Below are 27,897 nucleotides of genomic sequence, written 5' to 3' on the forward strand. Positions count from 1 at the left end.
TGGAAAAAACAAAAAAACATATAAAAAAAGTAAATGTACATTTGGTAAACTGTGACATTTTCACAGTTCATAAACCATCAGTTTAAGAAAAGATCCTAAGATTTTTTTTAAAGAAAAATAGACATGTAGAGTCGTAGTTTGTGTCTTTTGTTTCACATCAGTCTAAAAACACTTGTATACACATATTTTCACCACACCGGAAATTGTAGCACATTGAACTGAAAATCACCTAAGGAATTAATGACGTCACTATAATTTTTAACACTCTCCACACAAGTGGACGGACCATGCAGTGGGCCAGTTCTGGCCCCTGGGCCCTATGTTTGACACCCTTGGTCAACATAAGAATTAAACCACGGTTCACAAAACACGTCTTTGTTTTCATTTGGTACAATGTTATTACTCAAAGAAGGCATGTAACAATGGCCTTTTCTCGTCTTAATGAAAGACTTAAAGAAGAGTCTCTGCACTGATGTGGTCTTAATTGAGGGATTAATGAATGGATATTACGTACATTACCAAACCATATGCTGATCCTCGTTTAATTAGACTCTTTTCGTGAAATCCTGGTCAAATTGATCGTAAGCCGGGTCGAGTCGAGTTACACTCTAATTATTAGGCCCCAAACCCTGAGGTGCCCTTGGTCACTGGCTCTACAGCTCATGGGATCTCCTAATGGAGAGTCGCGGGGCTAATTGGGACACAGGTAAGGTTACATGTGACAGCAATTAAGCCGAGCAAAGGGCCAACTGTGTGGCCTCCGGCGATCCCGGCGCAGCACTCGCGATCCCTGAGTGCTGTTTTTGTCTTTTTAGCGCTTTTTTCTTTTTTGGGAGAAGCAAAGCTGAGAAGTTTCCCCCCTTTAGTCTATAGCAGAGATCAGATTATGTAGAGAGCCTAAATCCCATATCGTTTTCAGCTACTCTGGACATATAAATTGCTAAAACGTTTGCGTTTTACTTTGTTTTTAGTTCACTTTTCCATTTTATTATATATATATATATATATATATATATATATATATATATATATATATATATATATATATATATATATAAATTTTATTTAACGCACACATGTTACGACGTTTATTTAAAGACTTATATGTAACAAGAAACCTGGTTTATTCAATTTCATCGTTTCCATTAGATAAACAATTATTTTCCCAGAAATCAGAGACAACTATCATGTAAACTGACAGTAAGAAAACCAGAGACTGTAGTTATTGAAAGAAAAAACAAAAGCCAAAACCAAAAAACAGCCTGCGTGTTGTCCAGAGGGGAAGTGCGAGAGCGTGTCTAAACGCATTATCACTTTTCAAACCTCGGTCTCATGCAGCACGGGGCGGTGGGACACTCGACCCCCTGGCAGCGGTGTTGCTGGAATTACCTACACATGACAAATCAAGACCATATCTGGGAAAATAATCGGGTCCCCGCTGCGTGAAAACTCCCATTAGGGAACAACACTGCCACTGTTAATTACCGAAATGGGCTTTTGTTCGCTGGCAGAGACTATAACTACAACACAACAAACCCGAAAAATCAACACTTTCTCCATTGCTGGCCGATTTAGCTTGGTGAGACCTTTGGCACCTTTTGCTCTTGTTGACTTTGTGGAGGACACGGGGGCTGTTTGCAAACACCGCCAGCATTTAAGATATTCAGTTATTATTCTGCAAGTTTGCCCGCGGCGCTGTTTTTACAGTATTTAATTGGTGGATAGGAAACTGCACGATTTCAGTGATGACCAGTTTATCAGGAACCATCTGGAGTGTTTCGTCCACGCCGACAGTTGGTCTGAGATTGGTCACAAGGCTGTGGCGTATAGATAAAACAGTTGGCAAACCATGACCTCTAGTCGTTCATTAGTGGGAAAAACATTTCCAGAAAAATACCAGAAATATGTTCTAACTTATAATAAGAAATAACTTATGATTTCAAGAAACACACAATTTCCTGATTCTTAAAGATGCTCCTTTAATATGGCAAAAAGCTTTAACGAGTCGAATAGTTTTTTAAATCCAAAACTTTCATTTTAATAAAAAAAATCGAAACTTCACTTTCGTTTTAAGTCGTAGGCAACTGTAAATACTGAAATATTGTTCATTCCAAAAGTTTAGTAGGCGATATTTCTTCCGCCTCCGTAAACTACATCGTTGTGCATTTGCGCTGTGGGATTCAAACCTTTGTAAGACTCATATGCATTAAGATTAGTTTCCAAAGTAGATGCAATGCCATAGACGTCTGCTCATTTGTGCACTTCTTAAACTGGGAGTTAAGTTGAACACGGGGCTTTGAGCCCCGCCGGAGTGGAATGTGAAAACTGCCCTCTCGCCTTCAAGCATCTAAATAATGACAACTAATGGGCTTTTATGCGGGTAAGCCACTTAAAATGTCTCTCACTCCCATCATTAAGGTTTAACCTTTAAAAGACGTAAAATCTTTTTAAAGAACAAAACTATTTGAAATTATTAGAGAAATCTACAAAGCTACCACACGTGTTCAGCAGCTTCTATTTTATTAACTTCTTAAAATTGCTTATTGGTCATTGGTTATAATGCACAAAATGCACAGTAAGCTTATAATTTCTATTGGACATTGATGGAGCCCACTTAAAAGTACTTGTATCGCAACAAGCGCCACTGTCTGTCAATCCCATCCAGTCATACGATGTCCAATCAGGTTGCCCCTTTTTCCTTTTTTCTTTTTTTAACCACACTTTTGGGGCCTATCACGCCGGGCCCTCAAGCTCTCACTTCTCCAGCTGAGGGGAGGGGATACGACCTTATTTGGGATTTATGACCTTATATGGAGCGCCGCCAGTGGAGGGCAGCCGTAGGAGGCAGCCTTGCCAGTGACACTTTGCCGAAATTGTAGCTTTGACTCTCAGACAGTCGAAGGGTAAAGCGATAGTACAGTCGAGCGGCAAAGCTTGTTCAGCGAGGTGTTTCTATTTAGACTCTTCCACACTGACGATCATCCAGAAGACACTGGAGATATTTCGCCCGTGTAGTTGGTAAATAAATGTCAGAGCGCCCACTGACGTCGCTTTCCAAATCGTCACCTCGGCGCGCAAGAAAAAGAGGAACAAGGATTGCGTGCTCCCCGGGACTTGCGCTCCATGGGCTGCGTTATCCAGAAGCTTGCTGGGACTAAATACATCGAATGATATGAGCATGTAGTCAGTGTTAATTCTGATTTTCATTCAATTTAGACGTAGTGTTGAGCTTGTGGCTGAAGAAAGGCGCATGAGGCAACACGTTTTCTTCTATATTCAGTTTCATTTGTCCAACTTTAAATTCTAGAGGCAAGCAAATAATCAGACGGCTTTTAAATTTGACAGCAGAGACTCTGACTTACTGGACTGACTTTCCCGAGAGGTTACGCTCTGAAGAACAACGTGTTTATGGATATCTGCGCAGCAAGGAACATCGGGAGTTGTAGGCTTTGCACTTCTGAGTCGATCATGTTGATACCTTGCTTTTACTGTAAACTTTGATAGATGTTTACAGGAAGATTTCCTCGACAATAAGAAATCACAGTTCTGATACGCTCAGACTGACCTCTGGGGAAAGTGGGACGCGCTTTTTCGCCCTCCCTCGTTTTTTTCTCCCGAGACGTCAGGACGGATCTCTATCACGCAATCTGACTCTGCTTCTGTGGTTTAAACAAAGACCAAGTGTTTTGGGATAGCATGGCAATGGTAGTAAATCAATGGCCAGAGAACATTTCTGCAGATCCGGGGTCTCAACTCCAGATATGCGGCCAGGAGCCCGGCGGGGCACCTGGAACACCAAACGGTTCTACCCCAGGGAACGACGCACTTTCCGGGGACAAGATCCCCAACGTGGACTGCATGGTGTGTGGGGACAAGTCCAGTGGGAAGCATTACGGTCAGTTCACCTGCGAGGGATGCAAAAGCTTCTTTAAGCGTTCTGTGAGGCGGAACCTCACTTACACCTGCCGGGGGAACCGAGACTGCCCCATCGACCAGCACCACCGGAACCAGTGTCAGTACTGCCGGCTGAAGAAGTGCCTCAAAGTCGGCATGAGGAGAGAAGGTAAGGCTGGCTGCTCTCTCTCTCTCTCTCTCTCTCTCTCTCTCTCTCTCTCTCTCTCTCGCTCTCTCTCTGCGTGTGTGTGTGTGTGTGTGTGTGTGTGTGTGTGTGTGTGTGTGTGTGTGTGTGTGTCGGATGTCAGACTGTATTTGTAACACTGCAGACATTTATTTACAAAACGTATTTATGTGCGTAAAGTTGTGCGCAGTATTCTCAGTTTTTAAAACAAGAGTGCCATTAAGTCTGGAATTCAGTCGTAAAAGATGTAAATGTTTCTCTGGTTTCACTTGTTTCATTACTTCTTAAAAACACATTTGAAACAAGAAAACACGAGTGCAGACGAACCCCTATCAAAAGCAGGCGAAAGAAATCAATAGACAAACCGAAGGCAGTCTTCACTTTGACAGATTTGCTCTGACTGCAAGAAAACAATGCATTCAAACCTAAATTCATGTGACGCTCACACAAAAAGATATGTGTGTAAAAGAAAACCTAGTGCCATCTTTTGTTTTGCATGCACCCTGACTGGTTTACGCGTCTTCACTTTTTAGTTATTATTATAATCAGCATGCTTAGACCTTCTCACACTTCACTTTTTTTTTTACTGAATCTGAACCATTCATCCCAGCGCTCTCTGTTCCGTGAAATCCTCCCTTTGTCACGCAGTTTTAATTATGCTGTTTGCACACCGACACCCCGAGCCGCTATAAGAGGATGCCGCTACATTTGTTGCATTGTGTTGGATTAACAACGGGTCAGTTAGTGCCAAAGAGGAGCGGAGCAAACGTGCTGGAGAAGAGCTTTCCCTTATGTATTGTCATTCGGTAGCGCTGCATCGAATCAGGAAGCATGAGATTGTGCATATTTAAAATAAGAACCAGCATGTCTTCTGGTTGAGTTATAGATTCATTAAAGTAGTTTCTGCATTTTGGAAAGAAAATAAAGAAGAACGGGGTACTTTTAATTTGACCGATCACTATAATGGAAATGTCATATTACTATTACGCACGATGTTACACAAACTGTGCACATAAGCCATATGCGAACAGGTGAGATATGAGCAGTTAGGTTTTAATTATACCGAGTGAAAAAGTGGCGTGACTTCAGCGGTCCTCAAGAGACTTTAATGAAGATGTCACACTTCGCCGTTTTTTATTTTCCCTCTCAGAGGACAGAATAAGGTCAGCAGCTGCGTCACCGTGAGCAGTCCTCCAAAGGCACTAGGCAGTGGAAGTTGAAGGACAGACCCCGCCGCCTTTTGCCACAGCCAAAATGTAAATAGCAGACAAAGACGTTGGAAATAACCCGCTCTCCTTAGAGACGAGCTGAGAGGAGATGATCCCTCAAGGGTTAGTGTGATTGAAGTCTGTGCCTCTGGCAGTGTATGTGTGTGTTCACTGTACACACAGTATTACCTCATGTTAAGTACCCGCAAGCCACACCAACTCAGTCATGCTCCATTCCGACTGAATGAACCCGAGGAAATCTCCTGACGCGCCGCTGCGTGGAGAATAGCCAGTCCTTCTGATTCAGTCTGTAAGAAGGAAAATGTTAAAGAGCTGAAAAGACATCAGTGAACGGGAGTTTTGGTCACAGTTTGCACGAAAATATAGTGAAATAAATACGTTACAAGAAAGCAAAATATTAATAATTTAAGCGTAACATCTTAGAAGGCGTTTATGGGAAATGAACTGTTTTACAGCCATTTTTTAAGAATATTTCTTGGCGAGGCTGAGACATTAAAATTAAGCATTTCCTCATCATCTGTAGAAATCACAGTTTTTTGGTCTTTTGGCACAAATAGATTCTTCTAATTCAGTCGGGCAAAAACCAAAAGTTAAAAAAATGTTTCTCATTTAAATAAAACCTGAAAATATCAGTCGACTGAAGAAAGAGTGTGAAAAAAATCACGAAAGGTCTCATTTTGAAGGCAGTCGCTCATTTACTTGTTTATATTGACCATTTCTGATGCAGTGTTGGTTTTTAGTTGTGTGCAAAAGGCTTAAATGTGGAGTAGGTCAACTTACACTGGATGAGCTCATCTGTTGGTCCATTTGGGGTCAGTTGGATTAATCGCTGTCTTTAAATCCTCTTTGTCGACAGACTTCTGTTTATCAGCGATCATTTGTCTAGTTAGGACCATATTTGCTAAAGCATATTCATTGTCGGGGAATTTTTTACTGTGATTTTAATGGCAGGACGATTTCCAAATACAGAAGGAAATAGAAGTGAATTAGACGTTTCAGGGGCGTTAAAAACAGCTAAACTGCGTAAACACGATTTTTCATAAACATTAAAAAATAAAAAATAAATCCTGACGTCTAACTTTATTATTCAATCGCGCATTAACCAGCCTAGAAGTTAAAGATGATGGGTGTTAAAGAAAAAGTGTAACGACTTTTAAATCATATGTTCTCTCTCACCGTAGAGAGCATATATAAATATTGTTTTCTTCATATTTTTTCAACAGGCTAAAGTTTTCAAACAGATGCACATTTTTAAATTATGATTTACACAAGACATCTGCTAAATTCCAAAGTTTAACGATACTTTTAAAATAAAGCAGCAGATGTGCATGAAGATGTAGTTTGTTGAGCTGATTTGTCATTCTGTTAATTATTTAGAAGCCTTTTCACTTCCCTTCAAATGTGCTCGGTGATAGCATGTAGGTCATATGTGGGTGCAGTTGGCTAGGACATGTTATGCAATTATTATATAACATGGTTCACCGGCTTCATCCACAGATGGAGTATTAGGATATGGGAAGATTATGTTTTTGGATAGCAGAGGAGAGTTGGTGATTAACCTAGTTTTCATCTTCTCGTCATTCCGCCTCATGTAGAAGCAAGAGAACGCATGCTTCAAGTTCATCAATGACAGCGCTTCATGATATTTCTGCTACAATAAATAAATATTGATCTGCCTGAGAAGTCGTGCTAAAAGTTTTATGAGTGGATTGTGGCAGATTCTGAAATTCTTTGCTTTCAAGTGAGTGGTATTTGTTTCCCAAAGGGGACATTTGACCTCTTTCTGTAGACTGCTGTGTTGAACATAATATCATTTGTTGGAGACTCTTAACCAGGGGACCTTTCAGCAGCATGACAGCAAACATTTCACTGCTGGCTTCAGTAGGAGTCAAGCCCCTAAAACCTTGGCAGCGTTAGTGTCATTGTCTCACCAGGCAGCTACATAGAACCTCCACTTGTTCCTCTGTCAGTGCAGTTTCTAGGATGACTAGGAAGCAGAGAGGCAAAAAGAATCAGCCTGACAGTTCCTTTGAACCAGAGTGAATGTTTTAATTTTGAAACACGCTGCAAGGACGAGCCACTGACTTTAGTGAGGACGGAAAAGACACGTGGGAGTTTACTGCTCTGATTAATTCATTCATACACAGTGATAAGGTCATCTTGTCTCTTGTATGTGTCTTGAATCAGCTGTATGCACGCAACATTTGTGGACACACGCACAGCTTTTGGAGTCTAGTGATAGTAAATAGTCTCAACATCCATTTGTAGCACAAGAATCTGTAATACCCAAACTGAACATGCTCGGTGGGGAGACTGCTGCCTCCTCTGACCCACAAAATGCCAACAGCAGTGAAAAATATAGGTCAACCAAATCTAAAACATTAATAACACACAGGCTGAAGTCAAAGTCCAAAAGTGTGAACCGTCAGGGGCCTCTACGGTGAATAAACACCCTGCTGGAGTGCTAAAGTCTAACACGGTATTAACTAATCCATCCTCCACAGCGAGCAGGCAATTTAACACCAAAACACTGCAGTTTGGCCTAATTTTGGCACTAAAAATCTTTACGTATCCCAGTTGTTTGGCTATCGACAAATTTAAACACTTAACCCCTGTAACTAGACTCATGAGCTAAGTCATTACCAGAGAGCTCTCAGAGGAAAATGACTACCAGTCAAATGGCAAAACCACACAGTTTTCTCCAGGGTTGAAAAATGAAGCAAATGCAAAAGTGCCAAATACTGCAGTTCCTCAGTTAGCCAGTTGAGACCGGTAACAAAAAGAAAGTAATTTCCCATAGATTCCTATTCTACGCCATGAATTTTAGTTTTACAGAGAAAAAAAACACGTCACCCTACGTTTGGGGAACTTGGTGCTCCTTGTTTATATATGTTTAAAAAAATATTTGGAACTCTATGAAACAGAGGTGGATGTCACGTTTCTGTCATTTGACATTTGGAGTACCGTTACATCCTGGTACCTTACTAGAGATGGACCGATCCGATATTACGTATCGGTATCGGTCCGATACTGACCTAAATTACTGGATCGGATATCGGAGAAAAATAAAAAATGTAATCCGATCCATTAAATATCACGAAAGCACCTCACAAAACTTGCAACACGCCGTAACTCGCCTCAGAACGTTAGCACTTGGAGCAGTATGCATCACGTGATAGAGCGGCTGTGGCATGCGGGACCTGTCTGTGGTCTGGATAGCATGTGGAGCTTCGCTAGCAACCTGGCATTTCATCTCCGACAAAGTTATCCCCGAGAGAAGTAAAGCAAGTGTGTAAGTCCATCTCTGAACGTTTGTAAAGCATTCCTGTGTTAAGCTTAACAAGCGACTGCCTCTCGCTCTCCGGCTGCTACTTCAATCGTGAAACTGCTTAATGATCAGCTGATCGGCTTTTCTGTCTGAGTCCGTGTCTCTAGTTTGCTTTTGGCCCACTTTGCACCAGAAAGAGGAAACCAGCGGCTGAACAACAGCAGCACGTTTAAGCTTGATAAGCTGTTGTTAGAATTTATTTAATATTACTTTCTACTCGAGGATCTTTTTCTACGTAGCTGACGCTGGTAACTGTGCAGGGGCGGATCTAGCAAAGTTTAGCCAGGGGGGCCGATAGGGCATGAACAGGGAAAAGGGGGCACAAAGACATACTTTTCTTTCTTATTCTCATTTAAAATGTCGAGCTTTTAATAAATAATTATTTGACACCCAAAGTTTTAATTTGATGTAAAATGAATAAAGTCAATTACTGTATATAGTGACTATTAAGTCTAATATATACACCCTAGTAAGCTATAGTACTTTTTCCTTTGGGAAGGTACCATCTGTGCAGTCTGCAATTTTGTTGAAGAAAGATGTTGAATCTATTTAATATTTCTTGAAAAATAATTAATTTCTGTGCATTTTTTTTCACACTGCATCAAATTAAGGTTGATTACGTCGATTGAGCATCATGAGGTGGAGCGAGAGGGATGGTTCCCTATTTTTAATTTTTTAATTTTTGTTGTTGCTGGGAGTTGGAACCCTATTAGTTAGGTTTCTTAATATTTACGCTAAGTACTCTTTAAAATACCAGAATAGTGAGGATGGTGTAGGTTTAAGTTTATTAGATTGATCAGTATTGCTGAACTATGAAATATTTTTTTTGTATACAGGTATAACAGAATAGCTTTAGTGTAGTTGTTGTTTTAAACTTGAGTATGAACTTGCAGACTTGCAAAATGCAGCAAGATATTTTAAAAAACAGTTTTGTTGATTAAAAAACACTATATCGGATTCATATCGGTATCGGCAGATATCCAAATTTATGATATCGGTATCGGACATAAAAAAGTGGTATCGTGCCATCTCTATACCTTACATCTCCCTTCATAAAATCTTGATTCTGATTCTGCGATCCTCTCGTACCTGCTGTCACTCTCATCCAGTTTCCTGTCCTCACAGAGGGAGTGACCCTTACTGTCCAATCAAATTCTTTCCTGTTCTTGCCCTCATTTCCTGCAACTTTTTACATGCTCATTTTAGTGCATGATTTGATCGCTTACACATCCCATCACGTCCCAATCCCTGCTCCAACACACCTGATTCAAATAACCAACTGGGTATTATGTGCTACAGCTGTCTAAATCCGGTGTTTTGCAGTACTGAAACACCTAAAAACCTAAAACAAGCTGTCCCGAGGACCAAAATATAGAACCACTGCTTTACTATTATTGCCCAAAGAAAACTGTCCTAACTAACTAAAAATACTTCTTCACATTTTCTTGAACTTGCATGTGTTTTTTAAAATATGCTTAGCTCAAGTTAAACATACAAAAAAAAGATTTTGTTCTTAGCAGTCGCTAGCATTCTGTCACATGCACATTTGACTCCTGAAATAATTGCTCCACCCCAATGTCAAAGGTCAAACCGTCTGCTACTCATCATTTTACTGAACACTGAAGTGTTTTGTGTCACAAAATAAATAAATACATGGGGATAGTATGATCACCAAAAATTTGGTTTGCTGCCTGAGGGCAACACCATGGCATAGAAGGTTATAAAGTCCAACTTCAAAGCAGAAAAAGGATGTTTACAGCTGTTTTTCGGCACTATAGCTAATTTCCCCTCTCAGAAATATTGTAAGGGGATATTTTTTAATAGCTCACCCTTTTAAACTCCAGTCAAGTTTGAATATTAGGAGTGCGTCTGATTTGACTGATGGGTGAGTGACGACATATGCAGATGCCTGTCATGGTTCGACTGCTAATTTGAGTCGCCTCTCTACTGTGTGTGAGTCACTTCTCTACTTGGTGCCTTTTGAAGCATTTTTAATGCAATGAATTCATATGACCTGCTGTGTGGTAATTATATTAAAAGCTTAAGGATAAATCCGTGTTCCACTTTTGGTGAGTGGAACACGGATTCTAAGATTTTCTTTAAAATCGAATGTGGTCCTGACCAAAATCTGAGTGTTAAGGCTTCAAAAGTTAGCTTCATAAACCAATGGGTGATGCACGGCGGCTACATTCTAGTGATGGGTCGGTCGCGAACGAAATGGCTCTTAGAGCCGGGTCTTTGACGTGAATGACGCGAGCCAGCTCCTTATCGCAAGCTGTGGTTTTTTTTTCTTTCTCTCACCCTCTCTCTCGCACTTATTTCCGCTTCACTCCGCAGGTGAGCCTTGTGCTTTACGCTGGGAAGAGGGGGGAGGGGCGGTAGTTACACTCAGTTGCACAGGAACAGAGCGGGGGGGAGAGAGAGAGAAAGAGATCCAGGGACAACAAGGTATAGTGATGATCCACAACTATTTTCAGTTGCAGATGATAAAGGATTGAGAAAGTTTATTCATGCAGGTCCATATGACAAAGAATATGCATGTTCTTTTAGTTTTCATATTATAATTTACATTTAATTGTGTTGTGGTTTGCAGTGTTTTGTGTTGTTTCACTTTAAATTTGTAAAAAGAAAAAGCTGAAAACTTAAATAGTTAAAAGTTGAAATGTGAATAGTTGGTTTTTGTATTATATGATTTATTTATTACATTTTATGTGAAGTGAATAAATAAAAGTATATTTACAGTGGCCCCTACAGACAAAGCACATACAAACTTCAAATCACGTACGAACCCTGGAGCACGTACAAACTCCAAAACACGTAAAAACTCAGAAGCACATAAAAACTCAAAACACGTAGAAAAGACAACAGAAGTGCTCCAGGATGCTAGCGGCAGTTTTGAACTTTTGTTACCTAGTGGCTACACAAGCCAGCAAGTACCAACGACCGGATTTGGTGTGTGGTAGTAACAGGTAAATGACCTCTTTTTTAAAAATTTGACTATATATGAATGCTTGTGTATAAATACACAAACGATACACATATGCTTTCATGCTTTCAATTGTGTAATTTAAGTGATCTAGGTAGCTCTGTTTTGGAAGTTCAGAGCTACCTAGGTCACTTATGCTAGAAATGCTAGAAATGCGTTTTGGAGTTTGTACGTGTTTTGTCTCTAGGGGCCACGTCATATATTTATATATAAACATACATAAATATAACAACTTTTTTTTTTTTACATTAGTAATTCCTTTTGTGCATAATTTTATATTATTGTTAACAATAAATTAATTAAAGCAACAAAACAACCTGAAGAGCTGGTTCGGAGCCGAAAGAGCCGGCTCTTTTTAGTGAGCCGAACCGAAAGAGCCGATTCTCTAAAAAGAGCCAGAAATCTCATCACTACTACATTCATCTTTTATAGGCAGTTTATGAGCAAAATATATTTTAAGGTGTTACAATTGTGCCTATAGTATTATCTCCAGTGCTAAGGCGTTGTATTGCTGTGTACTACTGATGCCATTTCTTGCTCATCCCACAGAATCACCAATGCAACAACTGCAAACGTAATGTGACCTTTCTGGTCCATTCACTCAGTCACTCCAGCAAACTGACTCTGAACTGTTTTGCTTGCAACTGAAGTAGCTCAACCTGTTTTCATGTGTCACTCAGGTCACTTGTACTAATGCACAGTCGAGAAAGAGTCATTAAATATGTCAGTCTGTGCGATGTGAACACCCCAACAGCCTTCTCCTTTAATCTGCCACACATGTGTTCCCTAACATAGCACTACTGGGAAGCCATGAACATTTATATTTTAGGGGCTTAGCTGATGATCTTATTCATGCCCGTTGGGTAGAAGTGTAGTAGAAGTATTTATAGCCGTACCAATAAAAGTTGGAGATGAAGCTCTAATGCGCCATAAACAAATGCACCTTTACATGATAATAATTCAAGAGGGACATCTTAGTCCTGCTGTGGCTCGCTGTGTGGTAAATAAAGTCAAGAGGAGGGGCGTGTGGAAGTGTAAATAAGTGTAACATGAATCAGACCCACTGGGCTGAATTCACTTTGCTAATTAATTTAGGAACTGCCTCATCAAAGTCTGAGAGAAAGAATGAGGCAACCTCGGCGATGCAGCAAAGCTACCAAACTTCCTCACGCAAAGCTCCTCTCATCCCTCCACGTCTCTTGTCTCTCTCTGTCTGTGTCACCTCACTTCTCTGCCGCTCCTGCACTGCCTCCGGTTTTTCTGCGCTCCCGTTCTGTTGTGTCTCTCACGTTCGCTGCATACCTCAGCTCCTTCATGATGTTTGACAGACAACTGGGGACACAGCCAGTCCTCCTACAGCGTGCAGGTGGTTTGTTCTCAAAACATTTCTCTTAAGATGGAACCAAAAAAAGGGTAGTGAAGTTGAGTGAAGAAATACTATTATCGACCAACTTTTCATTTGTCTACATTTTATTTCTCTTTGAAGTGTTGCATTCATTTATATAGAGCTTTGTAAAACCAAACAGTGAAGTGCAGGAGGCTTAAGATCGCTTTCAAGTGTTGCAGTCAGCCATGACTGCACTGCAGGGTACAGACACCTGCATTTAGTTTGCATACTACCCTGGCAATTAGTAACTGATATTTTTACAACCTGAGCCAGCTTAAACGTGTTGCAATCACAAGACTAACATATCTATTTCACGAGGAAGGAACAGGCCTTCACACATTTTGATAGTGAATATTGGATTGGTGAGGATCAGTGACATGCGTGCTGCAGTTTCTTCGATTTTGGAAGCCTCGTCCCCGAGAGAGAGGGAGGGGGCACGGAAATGAAAAAAAAAAAAAGGTGTGTACAACAGGTAGGCATTTATAGACGCATGGCAGGAAGGCTTGCGTTTGAGGCATGGTCCTGCTCCTGAACCTTAGATAAAGTTACTTCCAGCTTATGGAATTTAGCAACATTAGCATTCATGTTTGTTTCTTATGAATAAAAGTCTCTCCTTTTAACTCTGCCCTTCACCAGCTCCTGAGAGTAAAATCTGTCTTTAACTACCAAATGCTCCACTGTATTTCCTTGCTGTCTGCTAACTTTTTCATGCCTGACAGGGTGCATGCACTGTTATCAAAGGTTAACATCATTATGTATACAAAATGGAAGATAGAGGAGTACAAGCAAACCAAAATAGTAAAGCTGTGGGCTGACACATTGAAACAACGACCCGTAAAAGTCACACAGCTCATCGGAGCTGAGGGAAGCCGCTCTTTAGGTCCAATAAATGTAAATAGGTTCACTGACAGCTGTGAAATCCACTGTTGTTCTAAAATTTTGTGTCACGGTCATTTTAGTAAAGAACTGTTTTGTGATTTCCTGAAGTGCTGGATAAAGTGCTTCATGGTGTTTGTGGTAGCTAAAATATTTCTGTGAGATAAACAGAAGGAATAAAAAAATAAGAGCCTGCTATTGAACAATACCACTCCATGGGCTAGGTGAGTGAACCATGGACCACACAGCACAATATTTGTAGATACCACATAAAGGTCATTCTTTGGAAGAATTAGCACAAAACCCCGAGCTACAGTGTAATCATTATAGAAATAGCTGGCTCAAGTTTTTCTTAAAAAAATATGAATGAAAAAAAAAAAAGCCAAAAGATTAATAGCAGTGCTTACAAGCTCCAAGACCGAGAACTGAGAATGAATTCCAAATGAAAGTTGAAAAAAAACCCCTGTCTTCGCTTCACTGACCTCAGGTCAAATTTGGGCGAAAAAAATAAAACATTCCTTTTTCTGCTCGGTCACACATGTTCATGTGCTGAAGCATATAAAATCCTTATTTTAAACTGCCCAGATGCATTTCTATCAGATGAGATTTGGCGTCACAGCTAAACATTTAATTATTTCTTTTTTTTAAACTTTGCTTTAATTGCAGGAGTTTCGAACGCCTCACGGACACAAACACACACGTGACCTCTCTCTGTGACATGACTCAGGGACGCAGTTTCATTTTGGGAAACGTGTTTATTGTTTGCTTGCCAGTGGAAGTTTTAGAAATGGAAAAGCTACTTATTAAATGCAGCTATTAGACTGAGACAAATCTATAATGCGTCTGTGTTGCCCCGGCACTGTGACCTTTTAGTCCAAATGTTGATAGGCCTTAATTGTATTTAGCTGCTGTAATTCCACTAACAGTCTGACCCAGAGGCTAATCCAGGGCAGCCAGGCAGCGAACTGTGCTCTCTGCCAGCTGCCATTTGCTGAAGTGGCATTTTGAAAGTCGCAGCTGAAATGTCCCATGGTACCTCTGTTTGCATGCACTTTCCTCCTCTCCCTCATTCTTTTGCCCTCATTTCATGGCCTACCTACACAGGATGCTGTTTTGTTTGGGGTTTTAGGGATGTATTTGCCTTTTTAACTGCTTTCTCTGCCCTCAATTTGGATTCAGATTAATTTTATTTAAGAGAAAAAAACAAAAACTGTTTATCTTTTTAAAGTTACTATCTGACAAGCTCAGTCAATTGCATTAAGGTCAAGCACAGTCCACCAATTAAAAAGCCGGAAACGGATTATGGCACAAACTCAAATCTGACCTTATACTCCCATCCCCCTTTTAATTCTCTGTTTCCTTTTTTTTGTCCCCGGGCATCTGTTTCTATCTAATGTCATTTCTGTCTCTTTTGCTCTCCCTTGGCCCATCTCCGTGTAAATATATCACATCTCTTTGTCTCTGCACTGGCCTTTCTACCTCTCCATTTCTTTGGACCTTACTCCAATCACCCTTCTGCCCTTTCCTTTTTATCTGTTCCAGAGTCTTGTACAGCAGCTGTAGGCGAGTAAAAACAGAGAGCGATGTGTTTTAGTCAGGCGTACTCAAGTGCTCTGCCTCTCAGGCACGAGTGACCCCCACAATGAGGCTTTTGAAAAGTCAAGTGGATCAAGTAGATTCACCAACATCTGCGGGATTAACCACTAATCAATATGAGAACATATCAATAGCTGTGAATTCACAAATAAGGGACATAAGGAGCAGGGGCGGATCTAGAGAAATTTTCTTAGGGTGGCATAGAAATCAAATGGGGTGGCAAAATCGAAGCCCTTTTTTTCATACACTTATGCAGGTGGTTATATATGGTTAAAATAATCCAAATGCAGTAAGCATACACGTTTTTCATATAAATAAAGTCTATAACTTAATTATTGTCTGTAGCCCACATAATTAAACACTTTAGCTACATAAAACGTGAGTTTTGATGCTATGTACTGTACAGCCTGTGTGATGAATAAATATGTAGCCCAATAAGTATAAAATCCAGAGAGCTACACAACATGGGGCGGTTCATTTACAAATGCAAGTCTAACTTAGGTTTACACTGTTTGTTGTCAGAAAACAGTCACATTGTTACAGCTTAAATTACACAAAATGTCAGAAATCTGCACTGTCATGAACAAAAATTGAAACCTAATTTTTTCACGATTTGTTGGATTAATCCACTGAGGTCTGAAATACAACCGGCAATTTCTGACTCCTTTTGAGTTTACGTTTGTATTTCACCCTCAAATTGTTTATTTTTTATTCTTTTCCCTTGCCTTGTTTGGTATCTTTTCAGCTCAACTTAATTTAGTTGTTTTGACTGACATACTGCATTAGTATTACTGACCTGAAATGAAATCACACAAATAACTTAAAATCCTAGTAGTATTTTTTTACTGCAAAAAAAAAAACCCCACACAGACATGTTGAGTAAATTTTTATAACTTGAAATGCAAATGTAAAATGTACATTTTGTAAACATATACAACTATTTATCTAAAAATGCAGCCAATACACCTGCTGTTGTTTTTTCATTTTGTATAGGAATTTGTAAAATATTACTAAAACTAAAAGGAGAGAACAATCAGGTGTCGCAATAAGATGCCCCACAAATGATGTGTGCCAGTAAAAAATAAGTTTGTCCACCAAAAGACAGGAGAACAGCACAGGGATAAACCTGCAGCCCTGACAACAGGAGGTGTATCACTCAGCTGGTTTTCTAGTGACAGTGTTTACATTGCAAATGTGCCTTTGTGACATTCATTAGTGCCCTCACCGACACACAAAACAAAACAACGACTACACAACACAACAACTACATAACACAACACACTAAGTATACACTCCACACTAAACGTTACAAATCTGCCACATCTAAAAACTCTCTCTCTCACTCGCTCTGTCTCATAAACATGGCTTGCTATGGGCTGAACCATTTGTTAATGGTGCAGGGGGGGAACACTATGCAATATATTCAGTTTTAGCATTTATATTCACTGTTGACTGTAACTACACTCAAACTGTTAATGCTATCTTATTTTAATAAACAACACTGTCATATGCAAAACTGGGGTGACACTTGGGGTGGCAAGGGATCATTTTAGGGTGGCACTTGCCACCCCATGCCACCCTTCTAGATCCGCCCCTGATAAGGAGCAGCGGGGTCTAAAAAAAAAAACTGTTTCTTTCAATTTAAATTGTGATGAATTTAATAAATTCCTCTTGGAGTTCAGGCGCACTGTTTTACAATTTACTCAGTGCATAAAGGGGAAAGTCAAAAGTAGTTAAAACCAGGTTGTTCGCAGTAGAAGATTTTTTTTTACATGAAACCAGGACAGAGTGACAGATTCAGGTCACAGAAGTGCTCTGACTTAGATATGGACCAAAGCGCCTTTTGAGTCTGTCTCCCTAAAGAAGTTACCAGACAGAGTCTTTTTAAAAGTGCCCTTTTTGGGATCTGCTACAGCATTTTTATACTATAAGCTAAATAAAGGATGCATGTCACCTGCTGTTTTGTAAAAGGCCATTGTGTTTTATTTTATTTTATCCTATTTTTTATGCTGCAAAAGACACGAAAACCATCAAGAGGTCCAAATTCAGTGCTTAGAATTAGCTGTAGTGAAGGTTAGCTACCAGCAGCAGCTGCCTGTGTTGGCAACTGCCTGTCAGTTAATGCATACATTTAAGCCTTTAGAAAATGTATACAGTACATTAAAAAAATCACCTACTGTGCATTGGAATGAAGGAGGAAGTTAGCCACATGTTAGTTTCATCTCTGAAGTTCATTATAGGATTCTGTGGGGTTGACTCACTTAACCCCATGTGGTCACTGGAGAAAGTGCAGTTTTTAGCATTTCTTTTTAGCCTTTTTAGCTGTATTTGGCTTTTAGAGAAAGCAACTTTATTCACCTTAATTTAACACAGTTCTTGGTGAACAAATTAGGAAGTCAGCTGATGTTTTCACAGAGAAAAAGTTTGCAAAAGACAAGTTCAGGAAAGCCTCCCAGTAAACTGCAAATATGAACATATTTCTCAGATCCATTCTCCTTTACCATCATCAGAGTCACCCTTTAACCATGTTGTTATTGATTCAATCGCAAAGTTAAAGATTTCATAATCTTTGAGAAGTACATATTCCAACCTGAACCCCAATGTTTCCTGTGTGTCTCTAAGATGTCTCTGTGCAAAAACCTCACTGTCAGATTATATACATACATATATACACAGATATATTTTTCATTAAGGGATTTTGAATGGTTTTAAAAAGGCAAATAAAAAAATCTTTGTGTAAGAAGGAGTTATAAGCAACATTTTCTCTAATCTGGAAAATCATTCACAAGCCTGTATTACAATAAAATGTCTGACTGAAAGGATCAGCAGTGTATGATTTAGCAGTCTTTCACTTCACACTTAAAGCACCTCAGAGTGACAAAAAACCATATTTGGCCAGGTAATCTCTGTGGAAATTGCAACGACTTGCTCTCGGAGCACTTTCACTCCTGCTGCTCAGAGTGCAGTTTTATTTTCCCTTGTTTGTGAAATCCTGCAAAGACAGATGCATGTGGCTAATCTGACAGCCATCTTTTGCAAAGCGAGACAGGAGCCGCTGGAGTGCAAGCGACGAGGAATGTCCCGTTGTGCAACATTGTCTTTGAGACAGGCAAAACCTCTTCATAGCTCAGCAAAGTGAGACTGCGCTGTTTGCCAGAAGAGATCACATTCTTTTTTCGGGCACACGGGTTGACACAAGTTCACAAGGAAAACTAGTACTTTGAGGTCAACACCTTTTGTGCAGAGGTATTTTTTTCTGTTAAAAGGACAGGCTAGAATTAAAGGCATTTTTATAACTTATGAGTGATTTGACCTCTCGTTTTTCAGACGTGCCATGGTGCGTTCAATTGGCACAGCTGCTGTGTGTGAGGTGACAGGTGATGGAGAGTTAAAAAGCATTTTCCAAGCCCTTCGTCCTCCCTTTTCTTTCACCCCCTCCCTCCACCTGTCTCTTTATGTAAACCACAGCTTTCTATCTGAAGCCCCATCTCGGGCTATATTCAAGCACATTGAACTCTGCACCTTCTCTCTCTTTCCATCGCTCCACTCTTCCCCAGACCTCGCATCGCCCCCATCTCCCTTTTCTCAACTTATCACCTTCCACTCACTCTTTCTCCTCCTTATCTCACCATTTCAGCCTTTTGCCTCATTTTTTCAACCCCTCTTTGCATTTTGATTGCGTCTCTCCTCTCGCTTGCCTTTCTCGCTGGCTCTGTGTAACTGAAGATGGAGTTATTAGTCAGACAGTGGATGACTGAACAGGTGTTTTCCAAATGGGCCTTTGAGCACTCGCCGCATCATCATTGCTCCACACCAGAGGGGGGTGGGGGTGGAGGTTAGGGCTTTGTGTGTATGTGTGTGTGCAAGAGCTTGGCCTCTGCGTGCCCCTTTCACCTCAGGCTGGGCCATTTGCCAGTGCAGGGACTGAGGGCGGGGGTGTTACCGTACGTATCCATGAGTGTGTATGCATGTGTGGGTGCATAACATATGTAGGTGTGAAGAAGTGTTATATTTTTACCAGCTGCTGCTTGTCGTTACTCATTGAGGCACAACAGCACTGTAGAATAGCCTTGGCCTGGCCACTTTCCATCCCTTCGCTGAAAAGACGAGCGCTGACACTTTTAGGGGTACGAGAAATGTTGTGTTGCTACACTTTTCAACCCTTAACCCCCATCCTGCCCCCCCGATCACCCGGCACATTTGACATGCTCAATTTGCTTCTTTCTTCTCTGTCTTCGTTGCGTCTCCCTTCTGTTACTCCTGCAGGTTTTTAGGACCTTGACCGTGCAGCGCCCCTTTGGATGTAGTAATTCTGTAAACTACTATAACAAGCTTGCTAAATGATAAAAGTTTCATAACAAACTGATGGAAGATTGCAAAAAACACAGTTCTTGGCCTGTCTTCCAGAAACATCCAGCGGCCTGCTTCCAGAGGAAACAGTGGATCTGGAACACAGATATGAGTTTATATTAGTGTGCTCCAGTCCCATTTAGTCCTTAATGACTTGTGTAATTAAATAAAAATGCTGAAGCACTGTTAAAAAGTCTCAGGTTCACCCAGATAAAAGTTCAACTCATCCTCTTCTTTGTTTTCAAACAGCAGTACAACGAGGACGTACATCAAACTCCCAGAGCAGTCCAGGGCAGTACCTGACCAATGGCACCGACCCGTACAACGGCCAACCCTACCTGTCGGGCTTCATCTCTCTGCTGCTTCGCGCTGAGCCGTACCCAACGTCTCGCTACGGGGCTCAGTGTATGCAGGGGAACAACCTCATGGGTATCGAGAACATCTGCGAGCTGGCGGCCAGGCTGCTGTTCAGCGCTGTGGAGTGGGCCAAGAACATCCCCTTCTTTCCTGATCTGCAGCTCATGGATCAGGTGAGTGTGAAGAATGACCAGAGTAGACCAAACCTAATGAGAATGAGACCAGGCCAGGCTAACTGCTTTCTACTGTTTTCAGTCTTTATATTGGATTAAGTCACACAAACATGAGAGCGGTATCTGTATTTATTTTCATCTAACTCGCAATAAGAAAATAATTTTATATCTATATATCTATATATATATCTATATAGATATATAGATATATATATATATAGTTCTACAATAGTAAATTGTTCCTTAATAGATCATGCACAGAGAAATGCCAGAAAACAAAAAAAAGTAAAGTAATAACTCATAGTTCAAAACACTATTTTCAAGCTACTGGCTAAAAATTCATAAAATGTCATCCCCACTTACATTTTGAACAGAACTAAGCTAATAAATATTTGAAAAACACATTAATATTTTTATTCCTCTTTTGTTAACCATCATGTCGCAGCACATCTGTTTTGGCACAAACCTCAACTCCCAACATTTGGTTCAGATCGACCTGACATCAATCATGCATATATAGATTTATATCAGCTATAAAGTCTTGGCACAGAGTAATCCCCTGACCTATAAATATTCACATGCACCTCTGACAGACATAGTCATCACAAATATGTCCGCTGTATCTGCACCAAATCATTAACATATCATTAATGTCAAGTTCACATGTTGAATATTTCTGACCTGTAATGTCAGCATGCACTCAGCTGTTTTCTGCAAACCCCACTCTTTTTAGACATGTTATCAAAATCCATGTAGGTTTTCTCTTTTCAATATCAAAGCGCTGATATTGTGTCAAACACTGTCTCAGAGATACACAGCGGGTGCCCTTTGGCATCTGTGTGTGCAGGTCTGTCACTGTTCAATTCAATTCAATTCAATTCAATTCAATTTTATTTATATAGCGCCAAATCACAACAAAAGTTTCCTCAAGGCGCTTCATAGATACAGAGAAAAACCCAACAATCATATGACCCCCTATGAGCAAGCACTTTGGCGACAGTGGGAAGGAAAAACTCCCTTTTAACAGGAAGAAACCTCTGGCAGAACCAGGCTCAGGGGGGGGCGGGGCCATCTGCTGCGACCGGTTGGGGTGAGAGAAGGAATTCCACATGTGTAAAGGACCCCTTTGGATCACATTTAAAACTATATGTGTAACTTTTCCAGCATCCAAAGTTAGTGGTGGGAAACATGCAAAGTAGAACTTCAAGTCTAAACCTAACCAGTAAAAAAGAAGTAAAAATAGAAATCCCCAAATGGGACACAAACTGCATTCTCCTGGCAGACAAACTTGTGACTTGCTCCATCGCCCCTTTAACCTCCTACTTTGTGGACTTTGTAGCTTTTGCAAGGAGAACTATTGACACTCGCCATTCAGTGTTACTGCGGCTGGTGCAGAGGGCACAGATGCTAAAGGACACTCTGTGCTTATCTCGGTTATACCGGCCAAATCTGATAGAGCAGCAGTATTTGATGCCCTAGGATGACAACTTGTTGGGTCACCTCAATAAATTCTAATTATTTTTTTAATGTTTAACCACATCTCCAAACATGTTTCTGTTACATAAGAAAAGTTTAATCCTCTTCTACCTGTCACAGTGCATGCTTTCTCACCCTCTTGTATCCTTTCCAATCTTTTAAAAGTAACAATAAACACCTCATCAGACTAGCTGTCTAATTTCTGACGGGTAGGCGTGTCAGGAATGTTCTGTCATTCCACCGTTTCTGTGTGCTTCCCTATTCTGTAGTGAATAGGTACCTGTTTGAATGAATGAAGCTCTTGTATGTAATTTGCATTAAGTATTGGATAATGTTACCAAATTCATATCATCTCCAGGTGATATGTGGTGGTTTAAATGACCGAATGTTAAATATACCCTGTGTCCTTCTTCGCTCTGGATTAATGTGTATGTGTTGCTCTCTGGTTACATGTCAGTGATGGGTGTAAATGCTGTCTGAAGCCTGCTGAACTCTAACTGGAGGGCACTCAAAGTGCTCAAACTCTGAGCAATTCTCAAAAGGGCTGTCACAGTTTTAGGCTTCAGACACATTTTGCCTTTATTCATTTTATATTTGCAACTAAAAGCAGAAAGGCCAAAGCCAAATTAGTCATCCACATGGGTAATCTGAACAAAAGTAATAATCATCCTATACCGCTTGTTTCTAGGTGGCTCTGCTGCGAATGTCATGGAGCGAACTCTTTGTTCTAAATGCTGCCCAGTGCTCCATGCCGCTTCATGTGGCTCCTCTGTTGGCAGCGGCCGGCCTGCACGCATCACCTATGTCAGCAGAGCGTGTTGTGGCCTTCATGGACCACATCCGAGTCTTCCAAGAGCAGGTGGAGAAGCTGAAGGCCCTGCAGGTCGACACAGCTGAATATTCTTGTCTCAAGTCCATTGTGCTCTTTACATCTGGTGAGTTTAAGTGAAAAAATGGGAAATAAGTAGACTTAAGTAAAGTAATATATGGAAATGGTTTGCACATTCTCTAGAAATGTAAAAACAGCTGGATTACCAAGTTGCCACTATTTCATATCATTGCGTGAGCTTTGAACCGTTGAAAGCACCTCTGATCGTCCTTTAGATCAGCTGAGAGGGTATAAGACCGATGCCATCTGTGTCCTGTGAGTATGTTTTGCTCAGGGAGGAAGGGAGGAATTAGCATCCTGCTAATCTGATTTCTACTGGCACAATAGCATTGTGTTTACTGAACATGTAAGCTTACAGTATCATGTTAACAACATAACCTGAATTAGATGGCCAGTAGCAGGGTTATTACACACATTTAAACACAGCCAAGGCAAACATTTGATCACGATGTTCTTAAGCAGAGAGAAAAACGACCAGTGAAAAGAATAAAACAGCACATAAGGATTCCATTATATTTTTGTCATGACAACATAATAGTGGTGTAGATTAATTTAAATGACAACTATAAATCATTAAAATGCTGTGCAAAGGTGCTACCTATACCTGCTACCCATAGGTGATATAAAAAAAATGCTCAGATTCATCCTAAAAGTTGCAAATACAAGCTTTAAGAAAGAAACAAAAGGTTTGTTAACACAAACCCCTGTACGACATACACCTTGTCTGAGGTGCATTTGAATGGAAACCAGTACTATGGCTGACTGAGAGGTGACCTCTAATGCTGCAGTAGATTGTGTCTCATTGGCTCCATATGTAAATGCTGCTGTTAGTCAGTCATGGTCTCTGCCCTCCATGAATTTGACTGTAATTTGATCACTTTGTCATACTGTAAAAGGCAGCTCTTGACCCCTGTGAGCTGCTCGTGCCTCACTTGAACCTCTTTGTTTTGCTAAATAGAAGAATAAGCTTTCACTACGCATTATAAACTTTGCATTTGTATTTTGAATTCTGTCCATTTGTGGGAACGACTCTTTGAAAAGCAATTTATTTCTTAATTTACAGTAGCAAAAAGAATCTGTTTATATAAAGTTCAAGAAACAACAGATTCATTATATTGTATTGTTGCATGCCTACTATTTGGACCCAAAAATCCAGTGTTATAAACCCCTTATTATACACAGTACAGTACTCGACAACAAAGAAAATGCCTTTATGCTAGAATAGATTTGTCGGTTTGCATCCAAAGCTTAGAAAAACAGGGCTCTTGAGCCTCACAACCTTACATTATGTGGCAATATGTCCTCCCCACTGAGTGACAGAGAGAATTAAATCAAAATATAATAGTTTTACTTCTTGGCAAAACCCCTGGCATCTGCATTGTTTTGATCCTGCTTATACACAAAGCCTGTTGAGGTTTATCCCAGCAGTCACTGGGCTCCAGTGTCAGCCAAAATACTGTCACATCTGGGATATTTCAGAGAGAGATCATGCTTTGTGACCCAGGGGGAAATGGATGGTGAAGAAGCCAACACTGAGATGTCTATCGTCTGTGTTATTTTACTGCTTTTTCCCCCCTTTCCCATCTTGCATGGCTTGTCAGATTCACTCTCTGCCTACTGAGCATCTTCACCAAGCTCTCTGTATGTAGGTAGCCAAGGATCCTCCTCTCCCTTCTTTTGCCTGTTTTCATCAGCCATCTCGCCTTCATGATCCCATCTATTATTAAAACCAGTCATCCACCCCTCCTCCCAACGCTCCCCAAACCCTAAACTCCAAGACCAGCACAACCCAAGCCCCAGGACCCCTGCCCCCACCACAGGAGTTGAATTATGTATGGTGCATTTCAGTGAGAAGGAGGATTCGCCATGACCTACATAACCCCTATAGCCCTAAGCATCCCATGTGACCTCCCTATATGCGCAGAAGCACATGTATACACATTAAAAAGCTGCACATCTTGGCAAGACCCTCGAACAGGATATTGTATGTCTTTCTGAAATATTCACACTTTAATGATCAAATCCTGAATTTGATGTAAACATGCACACACCGTAAATAGACCTGTTAATAAATCTGACCCTTGCAGACCTGGTAGGATGACCTAACAAGCTCAGACAAACACCAATTGTCTCCCACCTCCCTCTGAGTCCCCTCCCACCACTCCCCCTGTGAAGCCCAGTCCGATCAAGCTACATCAGAGAGCGGGCATCTCAGTCCTGCCACCCTGATCCTTCACCCCCAATGACCCGGTGAGTGCCCAAGGATCAGACAAAAGAACACGGCACTTGGCGTAGAAGGGCACCCACAGAGCTGTCGCTTCAGCACACGAAGTGGTTTCAGTCACACAGACAGCTTCGCTAATCCCGACCGGGCAGTGACTGCCTTGTCACGAAGGACTCCAAAATGGTCGGGCTGACAAAAACGCAGTCCATCTGCCTCCCGAGTGGATGGAAATACAACCAAAGTGGGAACAATTATTCACCCGGAATGATGAGAATAGCGGCTGCTGGGCGGGTGGGGAGGGATTGACATGCTTGATTAAAATATGAGGTGAATTAATTATTTTTTTGTGGAACTGAGGCAGGGTTTTACACAGGGGACAGATCAAAGTGTGAGAAGACAAAGGAGACCTGTGATGCAGGGTGACGGGTTAAAACTCACGGGCCAACGCCTTTTAATCGAAAGACTAAGCTTGAGAATAAATAACCCTCATCGAATACCTGCCTTCAATATGTGGGTTCACGCAGGGGGCAGGGTCAAAGAGCACTCCCACTTCTCGTACAGTATGTGGCAGAGTACAGTAGAATGCGTCTTTGTTTTGAGTTCACACATCTCTGACCTGCTTTGCAAAATCCCCTGTGATCTCCGCTCCACACACAGGGTGTGAAAAGCACCGCGTGCTGCGTTACACACTCTTGGTTGTGCGAGACTCTTGCCCAAGGTGGGGGCCGGTGAGACGAGAGGTAGAAGGAGTTGGAAGGCAGAAAGTGCCTCCCCAGCTGAGGAGAAAGTGAACACAGACCACAGGGGTGGAAGTAGATCTCCGCTGTGACAACCTTGATTTTGTCAAGTTGTAGCCAGATTTCTCTGAAAGGAAAATGCCCTGTTACATCCTGGTTCTTTCTGGCAATGAATAAGTATTAGGTGAAGACACCACTCTGCCACATACTAAAAGGTTTTGTTAAAATCTTGCACAATTGAAGCTTCTTTCACTAAGAACAAATTTCATCATATGCCAAACAGTATTAGCCTAACATAACATTAATCCAGAACATTAGTAACCAAAATATGGTATGAGAAGTCATTTTTCTTATGCAGTTATTCCTCGTCCTGCAATTCTGACTTACGTTTTGACACATGACATACTGGAACCCGCAGAACACTGGTTATTATTCCATGGCTAACACCGGATTTATCCTTCAACATAAAATCTACACAGTAAGCTATAATGTAGCCGCAAACCCCTCTGACCCATCAGTCTAACCTAGCAAATGCAAAGCAGCCCACAACTACTCTGGTTGGCCTAAAATTAAATGAAAGTCAGTGTGTCACAAAACTCACCTTAATGTCATACAGTCATTCTCACAAAAAGACTACTGCTTAAGTTGGATAAATGCTTATATCAGTTCTAAATCTTCACTTTGTATTCCTTTCTACTAGACGCCATGGGCTTGTCAGACGTCGCCCACGTGGAGAGCATCCAGGAGAAGTCTCAGTGTGCTCTGGAGGAGTATGTAAGAAACCAGTACCCCAGCCAGCCGAACCGCTTTGGACGCCTCCTCCTCCGCCTGCCGTCCCTGCGCATTGTCTCCTCTCCAGTCATCGAACAGCTGTTTTTTGTGCGCCTCGTCGGCAAGACTCCAATTGAGACGCTCCTCCGTGACATGCTGCTCTCGGGCTCCAGCTACAACTGGCCCTACATGCCCACAGTACAGCGAGAGCGACCGATCTCTCTCCACTACAATGAGAATGGGCCCTGAAGTGGAAGGACAGACCAAGGAGAAGCTACGGGGGAAATTACGGTTGAAGGCTGACCTGACTGCTCATCAATCCATCTCTCCTTCCCTTCATTGTCTGCGTTCAACTTCTCAGCTTCCCAAGAAGAAGTATCTCCCTCACCATTCCGCTTTAAACACCGACATTGACACACCATCATCCCAGTTACACAAGCCAGGCTAGCTTTCACTATCGCTAATACAGAGACTTTGTGGCCCGTTGCAGCTCCTCAGCCGAGTCTACATTTGAGATGTGGCGTGAGATGGACAGGTTGGTAGAATGGGTTATTGCGCAGTTCACCAGCAGGTCTGTTGGACTCACTTCAGATGTCATTCTCAAAAACCATGCAAACAATTTCAGCGAGCATTTGCTTCATTTTCGGTGATACACCTACACATACGGAAACTGTGTGCTAGCATCTGCGTACGAGCATGGAGAATACTGAGCAAGGGCTTTACCAATGGGACAGCCAAGAGCACAAAGCCTGTTGTAAATATACCAATTTTTAAAAAGAGAAAACCAGAAGCCATTAAAAAAAGACAAATGCCAAAATGTCTTGAACTTTTGCAGAGGATGTTTTATTGTGTGTTTGTATTAGCACTGTTTATATGGAGAGAAAACCCATGATTGTGTCCATATGTACAGTATATCATCGATTCATAGACATCTAAGGCATATTAGGGTTCAATTGGGGAAGCTCAGGTTCAGAGGGTGGGCAGACGGGCATGTCAATATCAGAACAAAAAAGACAAACCCAGCAAATTTTACACTTATCAGCAGCCTGTGCCAAAGCTGACAAATCATACGGTTTGGAGTATTTTTGTGATAGTGTTGGCTATTAAAAGAAAAGTTTGGTTTGTCTATAATTTGACTTGTTGTGGGGTCTGAGGGGCGAGAAGGAGTTTGTAATGAATACAAATAAAAGCGTAGGCACTTGCATTGAAAAGTAGTCAGTTTGAATCTGCAGAATCACAGCACTGGTAGATTGTTTCTACCCTTACCCTGTTTGACTGAAGTATATTTTTTCTTACTCTAAAGACCCATGGTGTTAACATCGGGGTGGCAAAGCTCATCCTCCTTATTGTCATTACTTTTTTTTTTTTTTGTCAGTATTGGACCCTTTAGACAGGGGAGTGGGAGGGTGGTATGGGCTTTTACAAAAGTAGCTGTACTTG

The 27,897-nt window shown here is 41.1% G+C and overlaps 1 protein-coding gene across 1 annotated transcript; it reads left to right on the forward strand.

The window, feature by feature from the left end:
• The first annotated feature begins 2,875 nt into the window (after positions 1–2,875).
• On the forward strand, positions 2,876–27,049 carry nr2f5 (nuclear receptor subfamily 2, group F, member 5). Its single transcript, XM_026184338.2, has 4 exons — positions 2,876–4,063; positions 20,080–20,360; positions 22,525–22,771; positions 26,387–27,049. Exons 1-4 carry the CDS (start codon positions 3,697–3,699, stop codon positions 26,704–26,706), a joined length of 1,215 nt encoding a protein of 404 aa, XP_026040123.1. The 5' UTR covers positions 2,876–3,696; the 3' UTR covers positions 26,707–27,049.
• Positions 27,050–27,897: the final 848 nt, after the last annotated feature.

Source organism: Astatotilapia calliptera, chromosome 11 (assembly GCF_964374335.1).
Source record: "Astatotilapia calliptera chromosome 11, fAstCal68.1, whole genome shotgun sequence".
Taxonomy (NCBI): domain Eukaryota; kingdom Metazoa; phylum Chordata; class Actinopteri; order Cichliformes; family Cichlidae; genus Astatotilapia; species Astatotilapia calliptera.

Coding starts and splice junctions, on each gene's coding strand:
- nr2f5 (XM_026184338.2), top strand. CDS start 3,697: ATGGCAATGGTAGTAAATCAATGGCCAGAGAACATTTCTGCAGATCCG. Junction 4,064..20,079: donor AGTCGGCATGAGGAGAGAAG/GTAAGGCTGGCT, acceptor GTTTTCAAACAG/CAGTACAACGAGGACGTACA. Junction 22,772..26,386: donor CATTGTGCTCTTTACATCTG/GTGAGTTTAAGT, acceptor CCTTTCTACTAG/ACGCCATGGGCTTGTCAGAC.